Source organism: Wyeomyia smithii, chromosome 2 (genome assembly GCF_029784165.1).
Source record: "Wyeomyia smithii strain HCP4-BCI-WySm-NY-G18 chromosome 2, ASM2978416v1, whole genome shotgun sequence".
In the NCBI taxonomy this organism is placed as follows: domain Eukaryota; kingdom Metazoa; phylum Arthropoda; class Insecta; order Diptera; family Culicidae; genus Wyeomyia; species Wyeomyia smithii.
The window spans coordinates 166,473,429-166,497,754 of record NC_073695.1 but is presented as its reverse complement, the minus strand read 5'-3'; the positions used below and the strand labels follow the sequence as shown (position 1 = coordinate 166,497,754).

The 24,326-nt window shown below is 41.1% G+C and overlaps 2 protein-coding genes across 4 annotated transcripts in view; both read right to left on the bottom strand.

Moving 5' to 3' along the window:
* The window catches only part of LOC129725986 (zwei Ig domain protein zig-8-like), a 291,521-nt gene that overhangs the window by 204,659 nt on the left and 62,536 nt on the right, over positions 1–24,326 (bottom strand). The gene's annotated exons all lie outside the window — the stretch shown is intronic.
* Positions 3,715–5,247, bottom strand: LOC129720187 (uncharacterized). The gene has a single exon (XM_055671625.1). The coding sequence runs from the start codon at positions 5,245–5,247 to the stop codon at positions 3,715–3,717; it is 1,533 nt and encodes a 510-aa protein (XP_055527600.1).

Sequence of the window (24,326 nt, the reverse complement as noted above, 5' to 3'; positions counted from 1 at the left end):
TGATTGGTTTGACAACATTGGAATGACAACATCCTCGCCTTTTGGTTTCTGCACCATCACCTTGATTCTGGAAATATCCATTTTGGGTGTAATTCAGTTATTTTGGTTGTTTTCCAGAAACTGCAAGTGGTCATCTTTAAATTCAAAATTGTGCCCAGGGTCAATGTTTGGTTTCTACGCATCATCTCGATTACAGAAATATCCATACTGAGTATTATTCGGTCGTTTTCGGCTGTTTCCCAGAAGTTGTCATCTTACAATTCAAAATAGTGACTGAAGTTAATTTTTAACTCATTGCATTATTCTGGTTCCGGAGATACTCGTCATCTTGGACTTCAAAATAGCATGTGAAATCAATTTTTGTCCTCTGGGTGCCATTCTGGTTCCGGAAACTTTCATATTGAATGGTATTTGGTGATTTTTGGCTGTTTGTCAGACACCGGAGGTCGCCATATTTGGTTTCTGTGACCGATTTTTAACTTATGTGCATAATTTTGGTTCCGGAGGTACTCATATTTACCGGAAGTTATGGCAACGGTCGGTCATTTTAGGCTGTTTCCAGAAACCGGAAGTTATGGCAACAATTCAAAATGTTGTCTGAGGTCGATTTGTAACTCCAGTGCATTATTACGATTCCAGTAATATCCATATTGGGTGGTATTTGGTCATTTTCCGTTGTTTTTTAGAAACCGAAAATCGCCATCTTGGATTTTTAAATGGCATTTGGAGACAATTTCTGGCCTCTGAGCGTCGTTCTGGTTAAAGAAACACTCATATTGGGTGATATTTGGTTATTTTCAGCTGTTTTTCAGAAACCGGAAGTCGCTATCTTAGAGTTCAAAATGGTGTCTGTGGTCGATGTTAGCTCCTGTGTATCATTACGATTTCAGAAATACCCATATAGGGTGGTACTTGGCCACTTCCCGCTGCATTCGGACCCCAGTTTTCTTTTCGATGTCGAACCAATTTGATGTTTTATAGGATGCTCAGTATTACCGACTTTTCGAAAAACCGGTATTTCGGTATTCATAAAAATAAAAACCGGTAAAAAATCGGTATTTTTATTTTTTTTTTCGATAAATACAAACCTAGGGCGATTCGCAGTTTTTGAACCTACTTGTTCAACTACAAAATTCAGAAAATCATAGTTTGGGAAAGTAAGGACAATCATGTCCGCAAAAAACCGCGAGTCATTCTCTCTGTACTATTTGAAAATAAAACTAAAAAAAATTGAATATATATAAAAAAATCTGAATTAGCAATATATTTTTAAATATAGGAAATCTATACCGAGCGTCTAGCAGAGTGATTTAAAAAATCAAAGAAATAGTTATCGGTTTCCGTTATACTCTACTAGAAAATCCTTTTTCTTAGAAATTTTCTAGTAGAGTATAACGGAAACCGATAACTATTTCGTTGATTTCTTAATATATTTTTTGCCTAGCGTCTCAGGTTGCATCCGTGTCGCTGCATAATTAGGTTTTTGCATTTATGAGTACCTATGTTTCATTACGATTCAGATTTTTTTTGTAAGATTTGAACGACTGCGACCATTGTTTTGATTCCCTGTGGTATCCGATCCAGATACAACACTGGATGAATTTAACAGTGTTTATAAATCTTCATAAAAATAAAAACTGGTTCAATTTACATTTTACGAATCCGAAGGAATCGAAAGTAAATACTTCTCTATTCTGTTCGATGCTCTTTAAACAGTTCATCCAAATTCAGTTGAACCTGAGAAATCATTTTTCTCAGTTTGAATTATTGCCAAGGAGCAGTAATTTTCAGGATGCAATTCTTTATTGATTCATTATTATATCCTGTAAACACTTTGTATCAGGAGAAACTTGTCCATAACTAGGTGCATCCTGTGCAATGCACACAGAGACGCCAAACAAAAAATAAATTCCTAATCCTAATTTATTTTTATATTTAATTTTTTTTAGTTTTACTGTTAAATAGCACAAAATTATTATTGACTTGCATTTTTTCGCAAACATGATTGTGATAACTGCCCCAAAATATGATTTTCAGAATTTGTAGTTGAACTGGTAGGTTCAACACCCACGAGCTGCCTCTGTAAGTATGAGTGTAAAAAGAGATTCGCTGTTCTACTGAGAAAATAAATGTGAGCAAGATCGCGCGAAATGACCTATGGTCGAATATCGACCATTTTTGATTTGAATGAAACTTTGCACACGTATTTGGCTTAGCAAACTGAGCATTTTTCACAGATGGAAAGATTTTTTACACCCATGAGTTACATTCTAAAAGGGCGTGTGCCTTTTGGTATAGGTTTTATTCGAAGCATTGTAGCCCAGAAACCGTTGGTTGTATATTTATTTATTTATTCATTTATTTAACTACTACCAACAGACATAAAATAACTTATCCTAATGGATTCTAATAAAACATTCTTCGGAACAATGACAAAAATTTCGATCGTAAGACTCTATAAGATAAATGAAAATCAAAAACTAGTGACACTCTGTTGAAAGCACGCTTGATACCCAAGATGGCATTATTTGAGCTGTAGTTGGTTCGACGAAAGGGTAAGTGCAAGGCTGGAGTCCTTCGTAGGGTTCTAGTAGGAGCGTTCAGCTTGATTTGACGGAGGATGACAGGGCAGTAGATCCGTGATGTCAGGATATCAGAAACTAGCATAGCGCGAGCTGTTTCTCGGCGTAATTGAAGAGTATCGATCTGGAGGAGCTGGCACCGGTCCTCGTATCTGGTGTCACGCATGGGCTGCTGCCAGGGAAGCATTCGAAGAGCGTATCGTACAAACCGCCGTTGAATGCCTTCGATTCGATGGATGGCATTGTTGTAGTGAGGGATCCAAACTGTAGAACAGTACTCCAGTGAAGACCGCACAAGCGAACAGTAGAGTGTAACTAAGCAATGAATATTTTTGAAATCACGTGTCATTCGGAAAATGAGGCCCAGTTGTCTGGAGGCTTCCGCTACGATGTACGATATGTGCTGTTTGAAGGTGAGTTTTTCGTCCAGAAGTACGCCGAGATCTTTGATGAATTCGACCCTCTGAATAGGGGAGCCGTTTAGAGTATAGTCGACATGTATTGGTCGGTGTTTCCTGGAGAAAGTTATCATGGAGCACTTAGTCGGGTTTAGTACCATGCGATTCAGCTCGCTCCAATGGGCGAATATATCAAGTTGTTGCTGAAGAAAAGTGGCGTCGGCAGCATGTTTGATTTTATTGAATAATTTCAAATCATCAGCGAATGCAAGACGAGGACATTTAACGGAGTAGTGCACGTCGTTGAAGTACAGCAAAAACACTAATGGGGCAAGATAACTACCTTGAGCAATCCCGGAAGTAGCGGAAAAAGATTCAGAAATTTCATCGTCAATTTTTACACTCAGAGTACGCCCTACTAGATATGACTCAAGCCAGCACAGCAAGTTGCCGCTTAAGCCATAACGCTCGAGTTTAGCGACAGCAATGCGATGGTTTATTTTGTCGAAAGCGGCAGAAAGGTCCGTATAGATTGTGTCCGTTTGAGATCGTTCAAAAAGCTGTCCATTACGAAACTTGTTAGGCAGAGTAAATTCGTTGTACAGGAGCGTTTCGGAAGAAACCCATGTTGTTCGTCGGCAATAATATTCTGGCATTGCGAGTAAATAGGTTGCAGTACGATTAACTTGAAAAGTTTCGATATAGCACATAGGGCAGATATTCCACGGTAGTTATCAATTGCGATCGCCCTTTTTATGGACCGGGAACACATATGCATGTTTCCACGCAATTGGAAATCTTCCTGTGCACAGTGACTGGCGGAACAAAAAGCTCAATGGTGAAGTTAAACCAGAGTTACACTTTTTTAACAATGTGGCTGGGATACCGTCCGGACCAGGAGAGCAAGAGTGTTTCAGTTTAGTAGCGGCGGCAAGAATCATGTCGTCATCGATTTTAATCGAGGCCATAGAATGTCCGGTAGGGAGAACGTTGTTTGCGGCTTTAAGACCTTGATTATCAGAAAGAGCTTCATTGTTGAAAACGCTCGAGAATTTTCTGGCAAACAGCCGGCATATTCCAGTGGAACTATCAGCTATCTCACCAGCTAGCTCCATAGAGGAAGGCAATCCTGATTGCTTCCGCTGCAGGTTAACGAAATTCCAGAACTTTTTAGGATCCGTCTTCAGTTTACTCTCTATGTGCCGTCTATAGTTAGAGTAGCAACGTCGCCGTAATCTTCTATATTCGTAATTTATCTGACGATAGTGCTCGCGTAAACGAAGCGTACCACTTGCTGAAAATTTTCTCGATGCGGCGTTTTTCTTAGTTTTCAGACGACGTAGCGCAGATGTTTGCCAGAGAACATATCTCCGGTTACGTACTTTGGGAACGAAACGTTCCATCAGTTCGTAGCAGACAGAAGAAAAATCGCTGACGGCCAAATCGATGTCGGTAGGATTCAAAATATCAATCCAATTTACGTTTAGTAGTGCGCTGAATAAACCGTCATAGTTAGCTCGGCGAAAATTGAATCGGATCGAGTTAGATGTAGTCGGGTGATCGGTTCTAGATCGTTTGTCGAGAGACAGGACAAGAGCCGGGTGGTGAGATACAGTTTTAACAAGAGGGTCGGGAGCGTATGCCATCACAGGGGCCGTGTCGCATGTACTGACGAAGCAAAGGTCGAGGCAACGTCCGTGTTCGTTGGGATTACTATTGATTTGCTGTAAGCCCGCGGCGTTGTAACCGTCAAGCAGATTCAGTGCACAATCATGAAAAGTGGACTGAGTCGGGTCGGGGTAGTAATAGCCGTCGCGAGAGGGGCGCCAGAAAAGACTGGGCAGGTTGAAATCTCCAACTATTATGATTTCGTCGCACGGTTTAGCCTTAGCGGTTATCGAATAAACTGACTGCAGATGAGCATCGATCAGTTGCTTATCGCGGGTACGGTCCGGTGGAAAATAAACAACGCAGATGAATAATTTTCTATCGGCCAGCTGGACAGACACCCAAATCTGTTCGAGTGTATTCCATGAGGGATCACTGATAATGTTAGCTTTCAGGCGGCGGCGAACAGCGATAATTACTCCTCCACCGATCTTTTTCACGCTGTTGAGTGAGCTCCTGTCGCAGCGGAAACCCTCGTACTCGTCCCCAAACAAATGAGAAAACAAGGTACGATCGTCCAGCCAAGTTTCTGTTAGTGTTATGAAGTCGTTACATCCTTCTGAAAATGCGAGCACATAGTCGTCGATGATAGAATTCATGCCGCAGGAATTTTGGTAGTTAAGTTGAACCAATGAATCCGGGTTGCGACAGCTAGGCGTCCTGGAACATGGACTGGTGGTGCGGGTGCAATGTTGAATAGACTAGAACACGATTCGGAATGTTGGCATTCGTTGTCAGAAACATAAAAAGGCGGTGGATACTTAACTTGTGCGAGAGTCAGTTGACTCTCGCTGTCCAATAAAAAGGCATTAGGAAAGGTCGGTCTATTGGCGAAATCTGTCAGGTTTTATTTGGTCGAAGTCAAATTCACGAACGAACACTCCCGTGGGCCATGTAGAAGCAAGTAAAGCAACATCCTTTAGCTCTTTGGGTATCTCCACGCGAAAAGAAATGAAATTCATTTTGGCGGGATCAGCATTTTTTTCACCAACATAATTACGTTGGGTTTTTCTTTAATATCGAGGCACTCATGAGTCATCGCAACGACGTCATCAACTGTGTGGCAAGGATCTAGCCTGCTTAAATAAAGCCAAAATGGCTGCCGTTCATCAGCAACAGTTTTGATTTGACATTGTACCGATCTCGTACCACAAACACCGGCCACTGCAGCACGCATTTTCACATTGTCTTCGCGGCTCCTTTTAGGCGTCGGCTGTTCTCCGGACTTTCGCTGAGAATAAAAGATCTTCTGAGCTGGAACAGCCGCGCTGACAGGGAAGTGTTTCTCGATGCGATTTGATAAATTTGTGACAACTGTATTTAATTTAGCGACTGTTTCGCACAGCATCGTTGTATCGGGTGCGGAAGGTATAATGAGAACTGGAAGCTGCAACCACTCGTTGAACTTAGTAGCACACTCATCGCATAACCAAAACATATTGTCACTATAGGTTGATATAACATCCAAAATAGAACGCTGCAGTCCCGGTATGCAGGTGCGGTGAAACATCGAGCCGCAATTTCCCCGACAGACAACTCTGTCGATTCCGTTGATTAGTGAGCTGCATGTTTTGCAAGCGGAGGCCATGATTCAAAACAATAGAGGCACAGAGCCAGTTAGCGCTAACTTAGAACGGTGATTTTGCAGCAGGACGACTGGTAATACTTTAAACTCGATATCACACACTTGACAAGTGATCCAAAAAAGCAGCTGGTAGAAAGCAATATTTATTTTTTAAACTTTTACTCGAAAAAACGTCGAAAAATAAAATAACGGTCAGAACAAAGTGAACAAACATTGACGTGTTGCCAGAAAAACTGTCTGAAAATGAGTTGTAGGGAATTAAAAATGCACCATAAAAAAATATACACTGTACAAAAAAAATTTGTTTGACTAAAAAAAATTGAAAATAAACATTAAATTTCTATTTAAAAAAAAGAGTTGAATTTTTTTTTTATTTTTTTTTTTCAAAAAAACTTGACGTTAATACACAACTTTTAAAAAAAAGTCCAGGATGGAGAAATGAAAAATAATTTTTTTATGGTAGATTAATTTTTTTATGAAAATTCTAATTCAAACATTTTCCAAAATATTTGTATTTTGATGATTTTAAAAGATACAGAGAGTCATTTTGAATGAAAAAGCTCATTCTAAAGGCATCGGTTTTCGAGTTATTTTAAATTAAACTCAATAAATTATTAATATTTCGGAAAATACACGTTTTTTTTTTTAATTTGTCCATGGTTCTCCAGCAAAAACCATACGTTCATTGGAATGCTTGATCAAAAATATACAATTTACTCTTTGACAACAAAACGATTGGATAAATAACTCAAGCGCTAAACCTTAGCCTACCTACACGTTCCCCCTTGCCGAATGTTTTATAAAAATATATGTTTGTCGTGCAACACTACCTACTTGTTTACTAATAATAACTATTTGTAAAGTACGCAACCAATAACTACTGGATTACCTATAATATCTGTTTTCGTTTATAAATACCATTGCACTACTCCAGATGTGTTAGTAACAGTTTGTGAAGATGAATAAAGTGAAAATGGAATACACCAAGCCCAAATGCTGTAAACCTTTTCGTGATCATCGGTGCTCATCAAGCTTACGCAAATTAAACAAAAACGTTATTGCAAAATTAAAAATATTGAACAGTCAAGCTCATTTTAATACGTCTTTATCAATTTGTGATTCGTGTAGTTATTGGAATGATAGTCAAGCCACCATTCATCCCTTCGTTGTTTACTATTCAGAATCTGGAACACTTAAGAATATCAGCTTCATCATAATATCGTAAGTACTCCATCATGATACTGTTGCGGTTCAGGTGTTCATTGCCAAATTAATGAGTTTTTTTAAAACAACAATAGAGTTGAAAAAAGCGATATTAATGTCTGATGGAGCTGCCTCACAATATAAAAATAGAAAAAACTTTGCAAGTCTTTGCAAGTTCAAAACAAATTATAACGTCGATGCAGAGTGGCATTTTTTTGCGACTTCTCATGGTAAAGGCCCATCCGATGCAATTGGTGGCATATCAAAACGAATGGCAGGAAATGCAAGTTTAGCTAAAGAATATGAACATCCCATTACAAGCGCAAAAGAATTGTATGATTGGTCTAATCAGAAAAGTAATAAAAATTCATCAAAAATGTCATTTAGTTGGGTATCATATGAAGAATATGAACAAGGAGTAACAGAATGGAGCAATATTTTCAAAAAATCTATGATAATAGCTGCCACACAAAAGTATTACTCTTTTGTTCCGATTTCAGAAAATAAGATACAAACGAAGCTGTTTTCAAAAGATGACGAATCATTTACTTATGATGTATATAAAATATAAGGTGAAACTAGTTCTGTAAAGTATCTATGTCATAAAAAAATATGTCCCTTAGATAATAAAACTCGAAAATAAATATTTGATTCTTATATATATTTATGTCACTTAGAACATTTAACTCTTTTCTTGAGAACCGTTCGCCCAATCGTTTTGTTGTCAAAGAATGAATTGTATATTTTCGATCAAGCATTTAAATGAACGTATGGTTTTTGCTGGAGAACCATGGACAAATTAAGAAAAACGAGTATTTTCCTAAATAATTATAATTTTTCGAGCTTAAACTAGAAATAACTCGAAAACCAATGCCTGTAGAATGTTTACTATCAAGAGCTTTTTGATTCAAAATGATTTTCTGCATCTTTTAAAATCATCAGAATACAAATGTTTTGAAAAATGTTTGAATTAGAATTTTCATAAAAAAATTAATCTACCATAAAAAAATTATTTTTCATTTCTCCAGCCTGGATTTTTTTTTTCAAAGTTGTGCATCAACGTTAAGTTTCTTTAAAAAAAATAATAAAAAACTCAACTCTTGTTTTTTTAATTGAAATTTAATGTTTATTTTTATTTTTTTTTGTCAAAAAAATTTTTTTTTGTACAGTGTATATTTTTTTATGGTGCATTTTTAATTCCCTACAACTCATTCTCAGACAGTTTTTCTATACAACCCACGGTTTCTGGGCCACAATGCTTCGAATAAAACCTATGCCAAAAGGCATACGCCCTTTCAGAATGTAACTCATGGGTGTAAAAATTCTCTCCACCTGTGAAAAATGCTCAGTTTGCTAAGCCAAATACGTGTGCAAAGTTTCATTCAAATCAAAAATGGTCGATTAAATTTTCGCGTATTTCCAGGCGATTTGAAATGATTTTGCTCATGTTTTGCTTTAATGATATGAAGTTTTTGGACATATATCGATCCACACAAACACATCGTCTAAATCCAAGCAGAACAACCAAGGTAAGGTAAGGGTAAATTAATATTCAATATTGCTTCTGTCTAAATGTATTTATTATATACATCGTCATGTGATTTGTAATGCCTGCCTTAGTGGGTAGCATTCATTACCCTTACAATGACTTATTAATATTGTGACAAGTTTTTTTGGCGTAGGACTACGTCTAACCGCACTATATCGAGATACATTCTGCGGAAACTAAAACCAAGGTGAAACGTTGGAATGAAAGATTTCAAACGGTAATACTGATGTAACGGCATGATGGATTACAATATTCAATATGTCGTTGGATTGATAAAATGATGGACAATTTTGTGATTCCTCAGTTATCATTATCATTTCATTGTTAAACAGTGAAAATTTCATAAATGTTTCAAGGTCGAATTTTCACGAACAATGTGCCAATCACATGCGAGCACGCCTGGCACAGACTTCATATCCTGTATAGCAGTGGCAAAATAAAATTGACAGAATCTCCCCGTCCCATATTTTGATGTCTTGAAGGTGAAGCTTTTTCGGAAAGTTCGTAACCACCCCCACTATCAGACAGTTTTACGTTCTGCTGTTAGGATGTTATTAAAACTGATGTCTTGAAGGAGAACATGCTGACACAGGCAACAGTACTGCATCGAGCAATGTATGTCGTCTATCAGTGCAGTAGAACTCGATATTCATTTGTGTGCAGCCAAGCCAAGTGAAGACTACATTGCCGCTGTCGACGCACAGTGGGTCGTGTTGGGTTAACGCGTAGGTATCGTTTTGCGAACTGGAACACAATAGAATTGCTGTTTGATTTGTTTGTTTGAATTGTCTTTTTGTTTCGTATAGTAGCAAATATCAGAATTCTAAAAACATGATCATTCGGGTGCCGCAAAATACGCTGCGCCACCGGGGACAACAAAATTCTGTACGTGTCGGTAGAGGCAGGTAGCAGGGTATATAAATTAGATTCAATGTAGAGATAAAATGCGTTGTTTTTTTTTAACTCTACACTGTGTTTTTCTCATGTCAATTTTAAATTTTCTGTGAATATACATTTTTGTTTAAAAACTGTAATTCTTTATCGTTATTTTTTCCATGAACCTGTAACTGCAGAAAAATTTTATTATGTGACATCTTTGCCGCTTGGTGATTAGAGAGTGAGCCATCGTTCACAAGACAAATAAATATTATTTAATTTCTACTAAATCGTACTCAATGTAGGTCTGTATAGAAGCTTACCTTTTCGCGTACTGAAGAAAATTGACTGTATCAGAATGAATGGCATTCATCAATGTTAAAGGGAATATTTTTTCTTCAAAAATAGAGTGCTGCAAATAAATAACCGAAATACAGACCCAGTTCGATTCTCCAAACACGACACGGCAGAAATTTCCTGTTGCCAAGATTGAACCATGGCAAAAATCAACGGTTCTCTTTTCATTACTTTTTTTCATAGATATTTCCACCAATGAACTGAAAGTTTTAGTTCCAAGTCTTTTGAAGTGTCGCTTGATGAATGAAGCCTGACGACCTAGATACTTGATATTACTACCCGAGTAATAAGAGACTTAGTACTGCTTAGATCATGATCATTAAATTACCGGCACATGTTGCGATCATATTCCAGGAACCGTTTTACCGACTCCGGTCATCCGTTTCGGTAACGTAAAGAGCCAAAATACCCTTCTCTTGGACGAAATTGAGCTGTAATTGGTTGAAATAATCAAGAAAACTAAGAAATGTGATTAGACATAATCGCTCGTTTTTGGCACATGTGTGCCAAAATCGAACCGTGCCAACAGTAAAACGAGCTCAAATCAAACAGAGCCTTAAAGCGAAATATAAAATTTTTGTAGTCCTACGTCAACTACGCGGTCGTGTCATGTATACCACCCTCCTACTATTTTATTTAAGAAAAATACCGAAAATACCGGTTTTTCGCCTCTCCAATATTGATAGAATATCAATTTTACCGATAACCCACCCTAAACATGTACATGTAGCAAACTGTAGTATAAGTTTGCGACAGAAAGAAATGCGAAAATGTTCAAATATTAGTATCGGGTTAGTTCGTGTATCTAAGGATCTGTTTTGTTGGACAGTGTATTTTTTTTATTCTCGCTTATTTTTCGTCGGTCTAGTTCCGCCACTGTTGTTGTGCCAATAGCCGACGCCCAGGGAGGCGACTCCACCCAGGACCCTAACTTACGACCTGTTGATTAACGGACCGGTGCCAACGGCTTTACTTCCTCATGCGATGGAAGGCGTGATCCCAGAGAGCGTGGTTGGCGGAGACGTTACCAACCACGCAAGGCCCCCGCCTAGACAGTGTATTTGTTTACATTTTCTTTTAAGTGCTGCAACAGAACATCGGAATCGGTTTATTGCAAATAAGTGTGAATGTCCGCCAAAGAAGTGATTACGAGTTTATTTATCGCCCAAAAGACACGGAAAGAGATTTCCAAGGCCGCTGGAAGTAATTTGGAGACAGTTTATCGTTCCAAGCAGCGAAAGCCGGGAAGTGGTCGTCCTCGGTTTGCATGTATGCAAATCGTGATCAAACCGGTTCATGAAAAGATTGCTTGCAACCCGGTACGTTCTATGAGCAAATTTGCCAAGGATGCCAATATTTCTGAGGAATCTATGAATCATCAAAGAAGACTTGCGCATATCTTCCAAAGCTAGAGTGAAATATCACTTGATCACGGAGCGGAAAAAAGCAAACTACGATTAACTCGATCGAGGAATTTCTTTCTTTACTGAAAAAGAAAAAATAATAATAATCTTTTTCTCTGACGAAACGCTGTTCAGCATCGGTGCTGTGTTTTTTTTTTTTTTTTTTTTTTTTTTTTAAAGGTGGCGGGGAAATCTGCAAACAGACACCTGAGAAGAGAACTCAGAGTGTGGGGATGAGACTAGGGGAGAGATGCTGGGGTAGTTACACTCGCCCAGACACCTACTGATCCCTGTCCCGACCCACTAAAACCCCTCCAGTCTCCAGCCCTGGTCTTCCCGGAACGACGGTTAAGTATTACGTCGGGGAGTGGCTTTTGTGCGTGATGCACCCTCTTTACTCTTATAACCTCCTAGCTAACTACCTGGAGACTGGTAATTAGCTACCACTGGCGTGTTGGTGGTTGACCCGCCACACACGTTGCAGCTCCAGAACAATCTGAGAGGCGGCCGCACAGACCGCGTTCCAGATGTCCGGGTCGTCGCACATCCTCCGGACTAGATTGTCCGGAGTAGTGCCAGGCCCGCTCACAGCCATCATGTTGCTCCTCGCTCTTGCGAAACGGGGGCATACGAAGAAGACATGCTCAGCAGTCTCCTCCTCTACGCACTCGGGACACATGGGGGACACCGCGTGTCCGAACCTGTGCAGATATTGCCTGAAACAACCATGGCCTGACAGGATTTGTGTCAGGTGGAAGTTCACTTCACCATGTCGTCTCCCGACCCAGCCGGATATCTCCGGTATGAGTCGGTGCGTCCATCTGCCCTTTGTGGAGTTGGACCATTCCCGCTGCCAGCGGAGCATCGAGAATGACCTTCTGGTACCTCGTATGCCCCTTGTGTCACGTTGGTCGAAACACTCTCTGTCCTCCTTGATGGCGATGCTGATAGGCATCATGCCGGACAAGACACAGATTGCATCGTATGACACCGTACGATACGCACTCGCAACTCTCAGGCACATGAGCCTGTAGGTACTCTCCAGTTTACCACGGTAACTGTTAGTACCTAGCGCTCTGGACCACACTGGCCCACCATACCTAAGTATGGACGAAACCACGCTGGCAAGAAGTCTTCGCTTGCTGCCATAAACCGCTGAGCTATTGGACATCATACGAGATAGTGCTGCAATAGCCGATGAGGCCCTCTTACAGGCATAGTCGACGTGACTCCCGAACGTGAGCTTGTCGTCCACCATAACCCCCATGAGCTTCAGGGATCGCTTCGAGGTGATGGTGCAGTCTCCGACTCTGACCACCGCCTGTTGCTCCGATTTACGGTTGTTCACAACCGTGACCTCCGTCTTATGATGCGCGAGCTCCAGTTTCCTGGAGCGCATCCAGTTCTCGACCTTGCGTATACAGTGCGCGGCCGTCAACTCGACCTCCTCGATAGACTCGCCGTAAACCTCCAGCGTTATGTCGTCTGCAAAGCCGACGATCACAACCCCTACAGGGAACTTGAGTTTCAACACTCCGTCATACATGACATTCCACAACACCGGGCCCAGGATAGAACCTTGCGGAACTCCTGCGGTAATTGGGACGCACTTCTGACCCTCCTCCGTGTCGTAAACAAGTACTCGATTCTGGAAATAATTTTCCAGAATCTTGTACAGCGACATCGGTACATGGATGCTCCTGAGCGCGAGCGCTATGGAGTCCCAACTGGCACTATTGAACGCATTCTTCACGTCGAGCGTGACGATTGCGCAGTAGCGTATTCCCCTTCTCTTGCGCTGGATTGCTACCTCCGCCGTCTTGATGACGGAAGAGATTGCGTCCAGCGTGGACCTGCCCTTCCGGAAGCCGAACTGGTTACTTGCCAGACCGTGTACACCCTCCGTGTACCTCACCAGTCTGTTGAGGATGATCCTCTCAAGCCCGCGGTGTCCAGCAGGCAGATAGGCCTATATGCCGATGGGTCCCCTGGCGGTTTCCCAGCCTTCGGCAATAAGACCAGTCTCTGCCGCTTCCACCTGTCCGGAAAGAGACAGTCATCCAGGCACCTCTGCATGACTGCCCTGAACAGCCCGGGGGCCGTTTTTATCGCCAGCCTGATCGCCAGGTTCGGGATACCATCCGGTCCCGGTGCCTTGCTCACCTTTAGGGATTTGGCGATCACGATGAGTTCCTCATTCGTAACCCTTGCCTCCTCCCCTGCCTCGACACGGCTGTCGTCGCTCACGGATTGGATGCTCGGCAGGTTGGCCGACCATCTCTGGTCTATGTCTGAGATACTAGAACGTCGGACGTGAGACTCGACTGCCGGAGGCCAAGGACTTGGCTCGTGGCGTGGAAAGAGTCCCTCGATGATACGCTCCAGCATCGCTGGTGATCGCTCTGCAGGCGCCAGCGCGCCTTTAGTCTTGGCCATTACGATCCTGTAGGCGTCACCCCACGGATTTGTATTGGCACTCGCACATAGCCTATCGAAGCAGGCCCTCTTGCTGGCCTTTATCGCACTCTTTAGCATCGATCTTGCCGAACTGAATGCTGCGCGGCGCTCTGTCCTCTCTTCTTCGTTTCGCGCACGCTGCATCCTCCGTCTTGCACGGAGGGACGCACTGCGAAGGTCGGCTATCGCGTCGGTCCACCAGTAAACCGGTGGCTTTCCATTCCTAGGTTGGCGAGTCCTAGGCATGGTGGCGTCGCACGCCCGCGATAGCATAGCAACTAGTTGGTCAGCAGTCTGGCGGAGCCAACTGCCCCCCTCGCGCTCCCTTCTCATTGCCTCTTCGAATACCTCGGCATCAAAGTGCGATGTCTTCCACCCGCGAACGGTCGGAGTGTTGGCTCTACCCGTCGCTTGCCGCCTCTCGTTGTTGTCTACACTATAACAGACCGCCTGGTGGTCGCTATTAGTGTAGCCATCGTCTACCCTCCAGTTCTTGATCAGTCCTGGGCTGGAGAACGTCACGTCGATGATCGACTCCGCACCATTTCTGCTAAATGTACTTTTGTTCCCAACGTTGGCCAGATCTAGGTTGAGCTTTGCAAAAGCCCCCAACAGGATCTGGCCCCTCTGGTTCGTGAAGCGACTTCCCCACTCAACAGCCCAAGCGTTGAAGTCGCCCGCCACCACCAACGGCGTTAGGCCCGTTAGCTCCATGGATAGGAGGTCGACCATCTGGGTGAACCTTTCGGTAGACCAACGTGGCGGAGCATAGCAACTGCAGTAGAACACTCCGTTTACCTTAGCAACTACGTACCCTTCTTCTGAGGTTGAGACAACCTCCTGAACCGGGAACTTGCTCGTCGTACATATGGCCGCCAAACTGGACTTATCCGCAACCCAGTTACCGTTTCCGGGAGGGATGCGGTAGGGATCCGATATGACGGCGATGTCCGACAACGACTTAGTGGCTGCTTGGTGTAGCAGCTGCTGAGCCGCGAAGCAATGGTTCAGGTTCAGTTGCGTCACCCTTACGCCCGTGGTTTCGCAGCCGGCTTACCGGCTGGGCACCTGGGGCCTCCCATAAAGTGTTTGGCGTCCCGTTTCCCGGAACATACCATGCACTTGGGAGACTCCACACAGTCCTTTGCTTTATGGCCTGCACCTCCACATCGCCTGCACAGCCGGCTCCTATCGGGCCCCTTGCAGATCCAGGACTTATGTCCGCCCTCGAAGCACCGGAAGCAAATGTCTGGTTGCTGTAGTATGCCCAGAGGACATACAGACCAGCCGACCTTCAACTTGCCCTCTTTCTGGGCCAGGTTAGCGTCCGCCGACGGTAGTCGGAAGGTAGCTATCTGGGTCCCCGCCGGACCTTTGCGGAGGCGGATTGACTCCTTAGCCACCTCCACCCCGCACGTCGCTTTTAGGGCTTATGCAATGTCGCACCCCTCAGTGATTTCGTCCAGGTTTTTAAGCTGGAGAGTCACTTCTGAGGTGAGTGCCCGCACTTGCACCTCCTTCCCTAGGACCTTTTCAGCTACCGTTTTGTAGGTAGCCCCCTTGTTCTTGGCGTCCTTCCGGAGCTCAAGTATCATCTCGCCAGTGCGAGATCGGCGGATACTCCGCACATCCGCCCCCAGATCCTTGAGCTGGGTTTCCCCCCTCATCTTCTTCAAGACTTCTGAGTACTTCGACCCATCCGTCTTGAGTATGAGGGCATCACCCCTACTCCGCGCCTTTTTGACCTTTTTTGGTCCTCTGGCCGCTCCGCCATCATGTCGCGTCGCACCTTCCCGACGCTTCCTACCCTCTACGGTAGTCCAAGGGTTGCCCGTAGCCTCCACCTGTGCCTTTTTCGCGGTGGACCTGGAACCGGTTGGCGTGTGTTCCCGTGGGAGTAGCACGACCAATCGTTTCTTGGTGTTCCCGGGGGCCGTTTCCCCCGGGGACTGCCTCGTTCGCTTAGCGACCTGCCCCGTGGAGCAGACCGACGCGAACGAGGGGGCGTCTGTCTGCACCTCTTTAGATGCAGTCGCCCTCCCGGTCCTGGCCGCTTTCTCGGCCGCCTTCACCCGAGCTACGAGTTCTTCGTGCTCCTTTCTGGCTTCATCAATGGTGCTCCGAAGCAGGAGGAGGCTCTGCTTCAGGTCGCCAGCGATGTTTCGCCTGTTCGCCAAGAACTCGATTATGGCATCGAGTTGTTCAGACAGCGCCGCCACTCTTGGCCGCGTGTCCATACACCTTTCGACGGCCTTGACTAGCAAGGGACCGTCTACCGAGATGTCTGGTGTGGACACCGACGGATTCGCCGTTTTTCCACCTCCAGACTTCGCCGCATCCGTCTCCGCCTTCTTCTGCGGAGACCGCTGGATGCCACCTCTTGCGAAGGGATTTGGTAACCCCTCCGCACCCGTCTCTTTTGTTTTTGAGTTCAACATTTTTGTTTATTGGGTCCCCCTACCATCCGCTATCGTTATCCATAATGGAGTAGTCGCCTAAATGGTCCCAAGATAGTCTATGCCGGAGCAGTGAGGCCATGGCTAGGGGCGGCTGCCATAGCGCCTTATGGGCAACTATGACACCCCCGACCGGCGCAAGTCAGGAAAAGACATCTGATCCTACTCCTGCCGGGTTCCCACCAGGCAATGGACTCGGAACGTACTGGAAGGCCTGCCAGGTTTTACGGGACGGAGACCCCTGCACCGGTTGTAATCTCGCCGTTTCAAGCCGTTATCACACGACATTACTAAGGGAGCTCGGCGCAGGTGCCAGCCCAAAATCATGGTACGAAAACGAAATCCGACTCTTATCCTATAGTGATGCGACCAGTTGCCGTAATTGGGAACATTACTGGCATCAGTCCCAATGGGCGGTATAGTGCATTTGGGTGGTGGGAGCGGCACTACTCGCTCCGTCGGAGCTGCTTCCGGCCAGTGTGGCTTTTGCGAGAATTCAGCGGCCCAGTGCCTGAATCTCGCCACGACCTAGGCTAGCTCCCGCTGATGGTCCGGGACTGCTTGCTAGCAGTGAGCATTTCCGTGGCCTTCGGTAATCGCCAATTACCGACCCGTGGTGGCATTCAGCTCTGCCGATCGGTGCTGTGTCAAACAGCCGCAAAGACTGGTTTATTTCACCGAAGAAAGTTGTGGATGTTTCTGAGGAAGTGAAGTTTAAGTTCCAAACCCAACATCCGACTGGTGTAATGATGTTTGGTTTGATAGCGTTTAACGCTTTGGAAATGCCGTTTTTTACTAGTGTTAAAATCAATACCGAAAGATTCATCGGTATTTTGAAGAGTGTTTCCCAGGGTGAAGGCTAATTTCTTTGAGGATCAATACGTTGTGCTACAACAGGATGGAGCGCCATGTCATACGTCTAAACGGATTCAACACTGGCTGACGAGCAATTTTGACCGGAAGATTTGTGGCCCCCTTGCAGCCCGGACATCAACCCGTTGAATTAGTCGATTTAGGTGTATGTTGAAGCAAAAGTCTGCAAAATATCTTACCCTAGGGCCTAGAGTGAACACACTAAAATCTAACAGTGTGCGCACATGACGGTCGATGCCGGAGGACTACGTTCAAAAGGCGTGTTCTAGTTTCCGACGTCGTTACGAGGATGTCATGGTTAAAAATAAAGGACACATCGAGTAAATTTGTGGGATAGGACCTCATACAGATAACTAAATTCAAAAATGTTGATATTATTGCCTAAAAGTAATGCAAAAACTTTTGAAGGGAACACTATAAAATTTCGCTTTCTTTCCGCCGCACCCTGTATTTTTGATTGAACACCACAGAAACAGATCGAGTCGAATAACCGATAACGGAAAAGTTTAAAAACCATGGTAAAGCAAAAAAATTAATTGGAGGAGAAATTAATTTTAATTTTTATTAATTAAATTAAATTAACGGTAAAAAGGTTTTAAATAGAATTGTATGTTTGTGTGTTTAAATTTTGCCTACTTGGAAGGCACAAAAATCATTTAAGTCTTCATTTACACATTGATCGATTAAAATTCCCTCAGTATAATCTCTACGCGCACTAGATACAGGACGATTTTAATCTGACGCCAAAAATGTCGTAACAAACGTCTTGATATAGGCTAACTCAATTCCCAGCAGTAATTTCATGCTTTGAAGTTTTACCCATAACTCGGGCAATTCAATTTTCAGTTGTTCAATTTAGTTTATTCATTGTCACAACATTGAGATGACTTTTATAGGGTTTTGTGTGAACATCACTGCCAAACTTTTGTTCCTTCATCCACCGACAAAACCAGCAGTCCCATTGGAGAACGGGAAAGCACGTCGGTCAGTGGCTCTGTCCCAATCAGCAGTAAGTTTTTGTTTGGCTTGCTAATTTCACACAATCTTGCTGTCCCTTCTCACTAAACAGTATTACCAACATATAGGGTGTCTCATTTAATAAAAGCCGAACGATTAAAGAATACAAACATATTTCTAAAATGAGAAATTAATTTCCTTTCGAAAACATTTTTCTATACCAGTTCAAGATAAGTTATTCGTTTGTATAATTCATTTTTTATGCTTTCAACAAAATGTTTGTTTTTGGAACTTGAAAAATTTTATATTATTATTGGTTATTAATTATACGATTGAACAGTATACACTCTCGTTAATAATCTCAGCATTACAATTTCTGTTCTAGATAGTGTATAAAAGTTGGAATGTCAATTTTTTTATGAAAAACATATTGATTCTGAACATTATTTCTTGCCTAGGGAAATCTTAACTGGGTAATTTTCCAATATTACAAATCCCTTCTGCGTTTGTTTGCAGTCAACAGAAAGAAAATGCTTCGGTCAGTCACATAGAAAAAGGTTGATAGGAAATCGGTTCCCTTGCTTGTAAGTCCGGACAAGGGATGCCAGTCGACCTTAATCATACACTGAACTGGAACAAGCGTTGTACAACACCCGTGGGACTAACCGTGTGTTGTTTACCGGCTATGTGTGATTGTGTGAGTGTGCGTGTTTCACAACTTTCGGGTGCAATTCGCATGTAATTTCTCTATAAGACCGTGATATTCGGAGAGGGTTAAATTTTTACCTTCTCCTTTTCGTGTGTTTCCATACGAAAAGTAATGTAATCATCGCCTAATTTATTGTAGTGCAAATAAGTTTCGAGGTATTATACCGAATGAATAGAATATTATTGCCATGATGTTGAATGTTTATGATGTGTATGTATATTTCCTCCAGTAAACGGAGAAAATAAAATAAAAATATAATCGTTTTTATGTTAACTTATTGAAAAACGACAAAATGCACAATTCTTTTCGTTTTCACAAATTTGGTTATTGTGTTGCTTACTATGATGTACCTTATTTTTATTAAAACCGTTCATCTAATAAGTAGAACAAATATTCTAGAAGTTTATTGCAAGATTTTTTTCCCGGTGATATGAAGACATTTTTATGTTTGTGAAAACATTCTTATGTTTCTATGTTTGACATTTAGTTGCTAATGCGCTAAAATTATTAATGATTTCCCCTAAAACCTGAATTGGTTTGAATTATTTTAGACTTTAATGTTTGAATTTTTGGAACTTAAGCAGATAGTCCATGAAATTCCGAGTGAAAATGTATTTTTATTTATCTTAGTTGTCAATATTTCCCAGCTGATTTTTGTCACAAAATATATGTCAAAATATGTCACAAAAATTTTTACTGGGAAAACCAAAAAAAGTTAGGAAGATTGTTTTCAGGATGATGCAAAATGGATGATTCAAAATAATATAATAATAAACACAATAACTCAACATAGTAGCATGTAGCAGAGCATAGAAGTAACGATTTAAGATTTCTGAAACTGTCTGAAAACTAATTGTGTACCTGTCTTTTCAACAATTGAAATGTTGCTTGGGAACAGATTCCTGAGTTTGTTTTTGTTTGTTTGTTTTTTTTTCAATTGTTTGAGCTTATTTCTAATGCCAGTTATATAAATTTGCCTCTGACAATTAGTACTATCATCATGTCATGCTTAAGGTAATATTAACTACATAAGCATGAAATATTGTGATATACGGAAAAGCTTACAATGGTCGAAATATTTTCGAAAATCGTTCATCATGCTTTGTCATGAATATCAATATATATAAACATAATTAATTTTGCACACGTACGTTGCTGTTATGTTTTATATTCCACAGAACAAAACGATAAGTGTTGCTCTAAAAACCTGCAATCGAGCGTATGATGAAAAAGGACAAAACACACCGTTAGGTATATAGACATATTTTTACTAACGTTTACTTAAATAATTGGCCCTGGAGAAGGGTTCACGGAGTGTCATGTTGGCTTGGTTACGTAGTGGTCGTAGAGCAAAAGCCGTAAAAAGTTTGGTCTGCAAAATTTGCTTCTCTAATGAATGCTTTTGCATTTTTGGTTTCATTCTAATTTATGGGGACAAAATTTCTAAATAGCCTTTTCTCATAAATCATCTAAATTACTTCAAGTTTGGTAAAACTTTTTTTTTCCTAACAACTCATTACTCGGCAGTTGGGTGTTTGTGAGGCGTAGCACAGGCAACAAGGTTGTCCTCGCAAGCGACACTGGTCTAATATTCCTTTTCATCTCAATGAGTTCTAAGAAGTTTTCGTGCTGATGAGGACATACCCAAGAATTTTGTAGGAAGCATGACAAATGAGGGTTACTAACTTTAGGCGTCTTTTTTCATGCTAGGCAACAATCGAAAGATGTGTGAAACAAGCAAAAAACCATTCTTTCTTATAGCTTTGAAAAAAGGTCGTGTTCGCATACTTATCACAATCAGTTCACTTCTATCTATTATGGGGCAGAGAAAGGATAGGAGACCCTTTCTCTTGAAAACGCTAAGGATCAAATTTCTGCATCCAATATGAATATCGAACAGGGTGGAAAAGTCTTTTTCTTGTCCGAAAATGTTAGTAACGAGACAAACCTAAAATAAAACACAATTGTTGGGTTCTGAAATCTGAATGAAATGATCATAAAGGCAATTTATAAGTGTATCGAAAGTAGTAACAGCCTATTATATTTATTTACATTGAAAGAACTACAACCATTTGAATTGACACACTGGGTACATTGTATTCCTGAGTGTAACACTCATCATGATAGTTTGAGAAAAACGAAATTGGGACGATTGTTTTTTCAATATAAAATTATCAGTTCCTGATAATAGGGTCCCAAGTAACACACAAAACATGTTAGAAAATAGTTCACAATGACAGTAGTCATATAAGAGTACTATAAGCGCATTAGAAAACTTGTGTTGTATTTTCTTGCTCTGGAGATATTATTTTATATCATGAGTGTATTTCATAGATTAATAAATATAAACTGCCTTTGCTTGTCTTTAAGTGTTTAAGATGTTATCAAAACTGTAAAGAAAACAACTTGAAATAGAACATTTGTGAGAAGTTGTTCTTCATCAGTAATTCAACCACACTTCGAAAACTAGCTCGTTTTTCTGGTTTTGGAGATGTTTTTCAATAACATGAGTTCAGAAAACAAAAACTATGACATAAATGGCACTTGTCTTCACAAGATGTCTTCCAGATGTTTTCCCTACTATAACAACTGTGTAAAAATGTCCAGCCGAGGCAGCCGCGCCAGTTCAATATTACACGCCCAATAAATATTTACGTACCTGTAAAGTGCGTTTCCTTTGGTTGGTCATAGTATTCAGCAGCCAATTACTTGATCATATTATTATTAAAATTATTTAAACGATTTCAATTAAACTATTTGAGTTGGGTCAAAATGCGCCATGAAAATATAAACAAAACGCTTGCAGTGCAACCAATGCCACGCCAATTTTTGTTACCGTATAACTAACAACGTTTTCTAGTTTTGTTATATTTATTGTCTAGATAACGTTAAAACTATGCGAAAACAATTTTAATATTCAAGCGACAGAAACAGTTCATTTTGAAAGGTTGAACATTGTTTTTTATCATCAATTTATAATTAATTAAAAATGCCGCTGACGAACACAATTTTCGATCTAGCTGCACTGCGCGTAACAATACTTTTGCGCGTGCGCTGGGTAAATGTTGTCATAGCAACACCTTTGCGCATGCGCGCTGGTGTAGCGAATTCTGACCCACGAATGCGCGAGTTTTTTGTTCCACTAGGTCAGTGCAGATCAACACAGGAAAAAAGAAACGACATTGCGATATACTAGGCAAGTAAGAAAGAGATGCCAGATAGTTGTTTACGAACTAAGCTCATGCGGTGTTGGGCTAAATTGAGACTCTTTGCTATTAAATGAATCAGCAATCATTCTGTGATGAATAATCTATTTTCCACTGATGGATTAATAGAAAACCGTATCCAATGAATGGCGCATAATTTTTTCAGAAGTAAAATGCAATGTTTCACCATGAAATTTGACGCGCACGTAGAACTTTGTATTAAAAGCGTCAAATGGTTGGTCTAATATTATTGTTTATTTTTGGTGAATATTCGATACGCCATAATCACTATTTTTTCTTTTGTAGTTCCTAATATAAAGCAGCGTTGTTCTACAATATTTCTATTTTGAAGTTTTATGCTTGCGTCAACGATGTTTTTATTATTTAGCAATTACAACTTGAAAATAACTCGTTTTCCATGTATTTTACCGCATTGGTACTCGAGATGTATTTTGTAGCTTCAGTCTAGCAAGTTGGCTTGCTTTCATGAAGTTATATAATACTTCATATAGCACCAGTACTTGTTCTAGTAGCCTACGATTTTTGCGCTTTTCTGGTGATAGAGATGTCATGGAAAAGGTAATGTCAACTGAAATCTATAACCGAAGGTTGTGTTGGAGGAGTTATCTTAACTGTTCTATAACAACGTGTGTTACTTGGGGAGGTTACAAGTCACTAACGTTTGTTTGGTTGAACTCGAAAATCGATATTCTATGTCTGTATTGAATTTATCAGTTTATTTTCATTTACTTTACTAGACTACATACAATATATCATTACAGCTGTTACTTACAATGTTCACAATGTTTTTTTTACATGCCAAACATTCGTCCTAGTGTCTTTCGTACTGTTTTTGATTGTTTTTTTTTTCGACATTTTTATGCCAATGGTTCCACATTGTAGATTAAACTGACGCAATTTTTGGGTTGAAGAAGCATTTTTTTGTATAAATTGTGCTGCACTGTTTTTCTAAAATAAGTTTTATTGTTTTTAGATGCCTTGAGAGTGTATAAAAGTTGAGTTGAGATAGTAAAGCAGGTATACGATTCAAATTATTCACGGAGAATTTTAGTGTTTGCAGATTACTGAGCATCCACCGTGCTTAATGCGATAGCAGTGAAATTTAGTACGATTTAAGTCCGTATACAAGGGATTGTTTTTGGATACATTCTACGCGTTCTTCGTGTACGATAGTATAAGGATTTCATATGAAATTACAATATTCCAAAATAGGTTTTACATATGTAATTTGAAATATTCATAGTGTCTTTAAGTTAATAATTTTAAGTTGATAATAATTAATGTGTCTTTAAGTTGTGGTAAGCAAAGCAAAGCCTTGGTGCTACTTTCCGATTCGGAACTTGACCTTCTGTTTACTATACACAGACTTCGCAGCCAACCGTTAAGTGTACAGGACAATTGCGGGGCTAGCGCTACGATCCTACTGACACTAACAGTCTCTCCCGAGTCAAGACTCGGACCTACGACGACTGGCTTGTTAGGCCAGCATCGTACCTCGAGACCAGCTGAGAAGGAAGTTGTGGCAGAGCCACTTATTAGAGCCCAGCATACATTTACTTTACTCATGATAGAGTAAACATGTTATCTTGGTGTCTAGGATCATTCCTAACAACCTCGCAATTTTGTATAGTTTGGTTTCTTAGAGATGTTACGATGTGCAAAATGTTATTGCGTTACATTTTTTGACATTCGAATCAACAAGTGTTTCAGGTTTGAGGTAATGGAAATAAATTGACAATTGATACTTCCCAAGTAACAAAACTGGTTTTATCAAAGTTTCATAGCGCTATTTTGGCTGTATTATGCGCTATAAAACTTTGATAAAACTACAATTGTTACTAGGGTTATACTCTTCAAATAATGTTACTTACAAAATCGCTGCTCAATCTAGTTTGAATTATCCTGGAGTAAATTGCATAACGTTGTGCACGGTTCACAATAAGTCAGAATGTAAATACACATAAGATATCAGAAAGCGAATCAATTAAAATACTCAAAAAAAGCAAATATTCTAATAAAACACTAT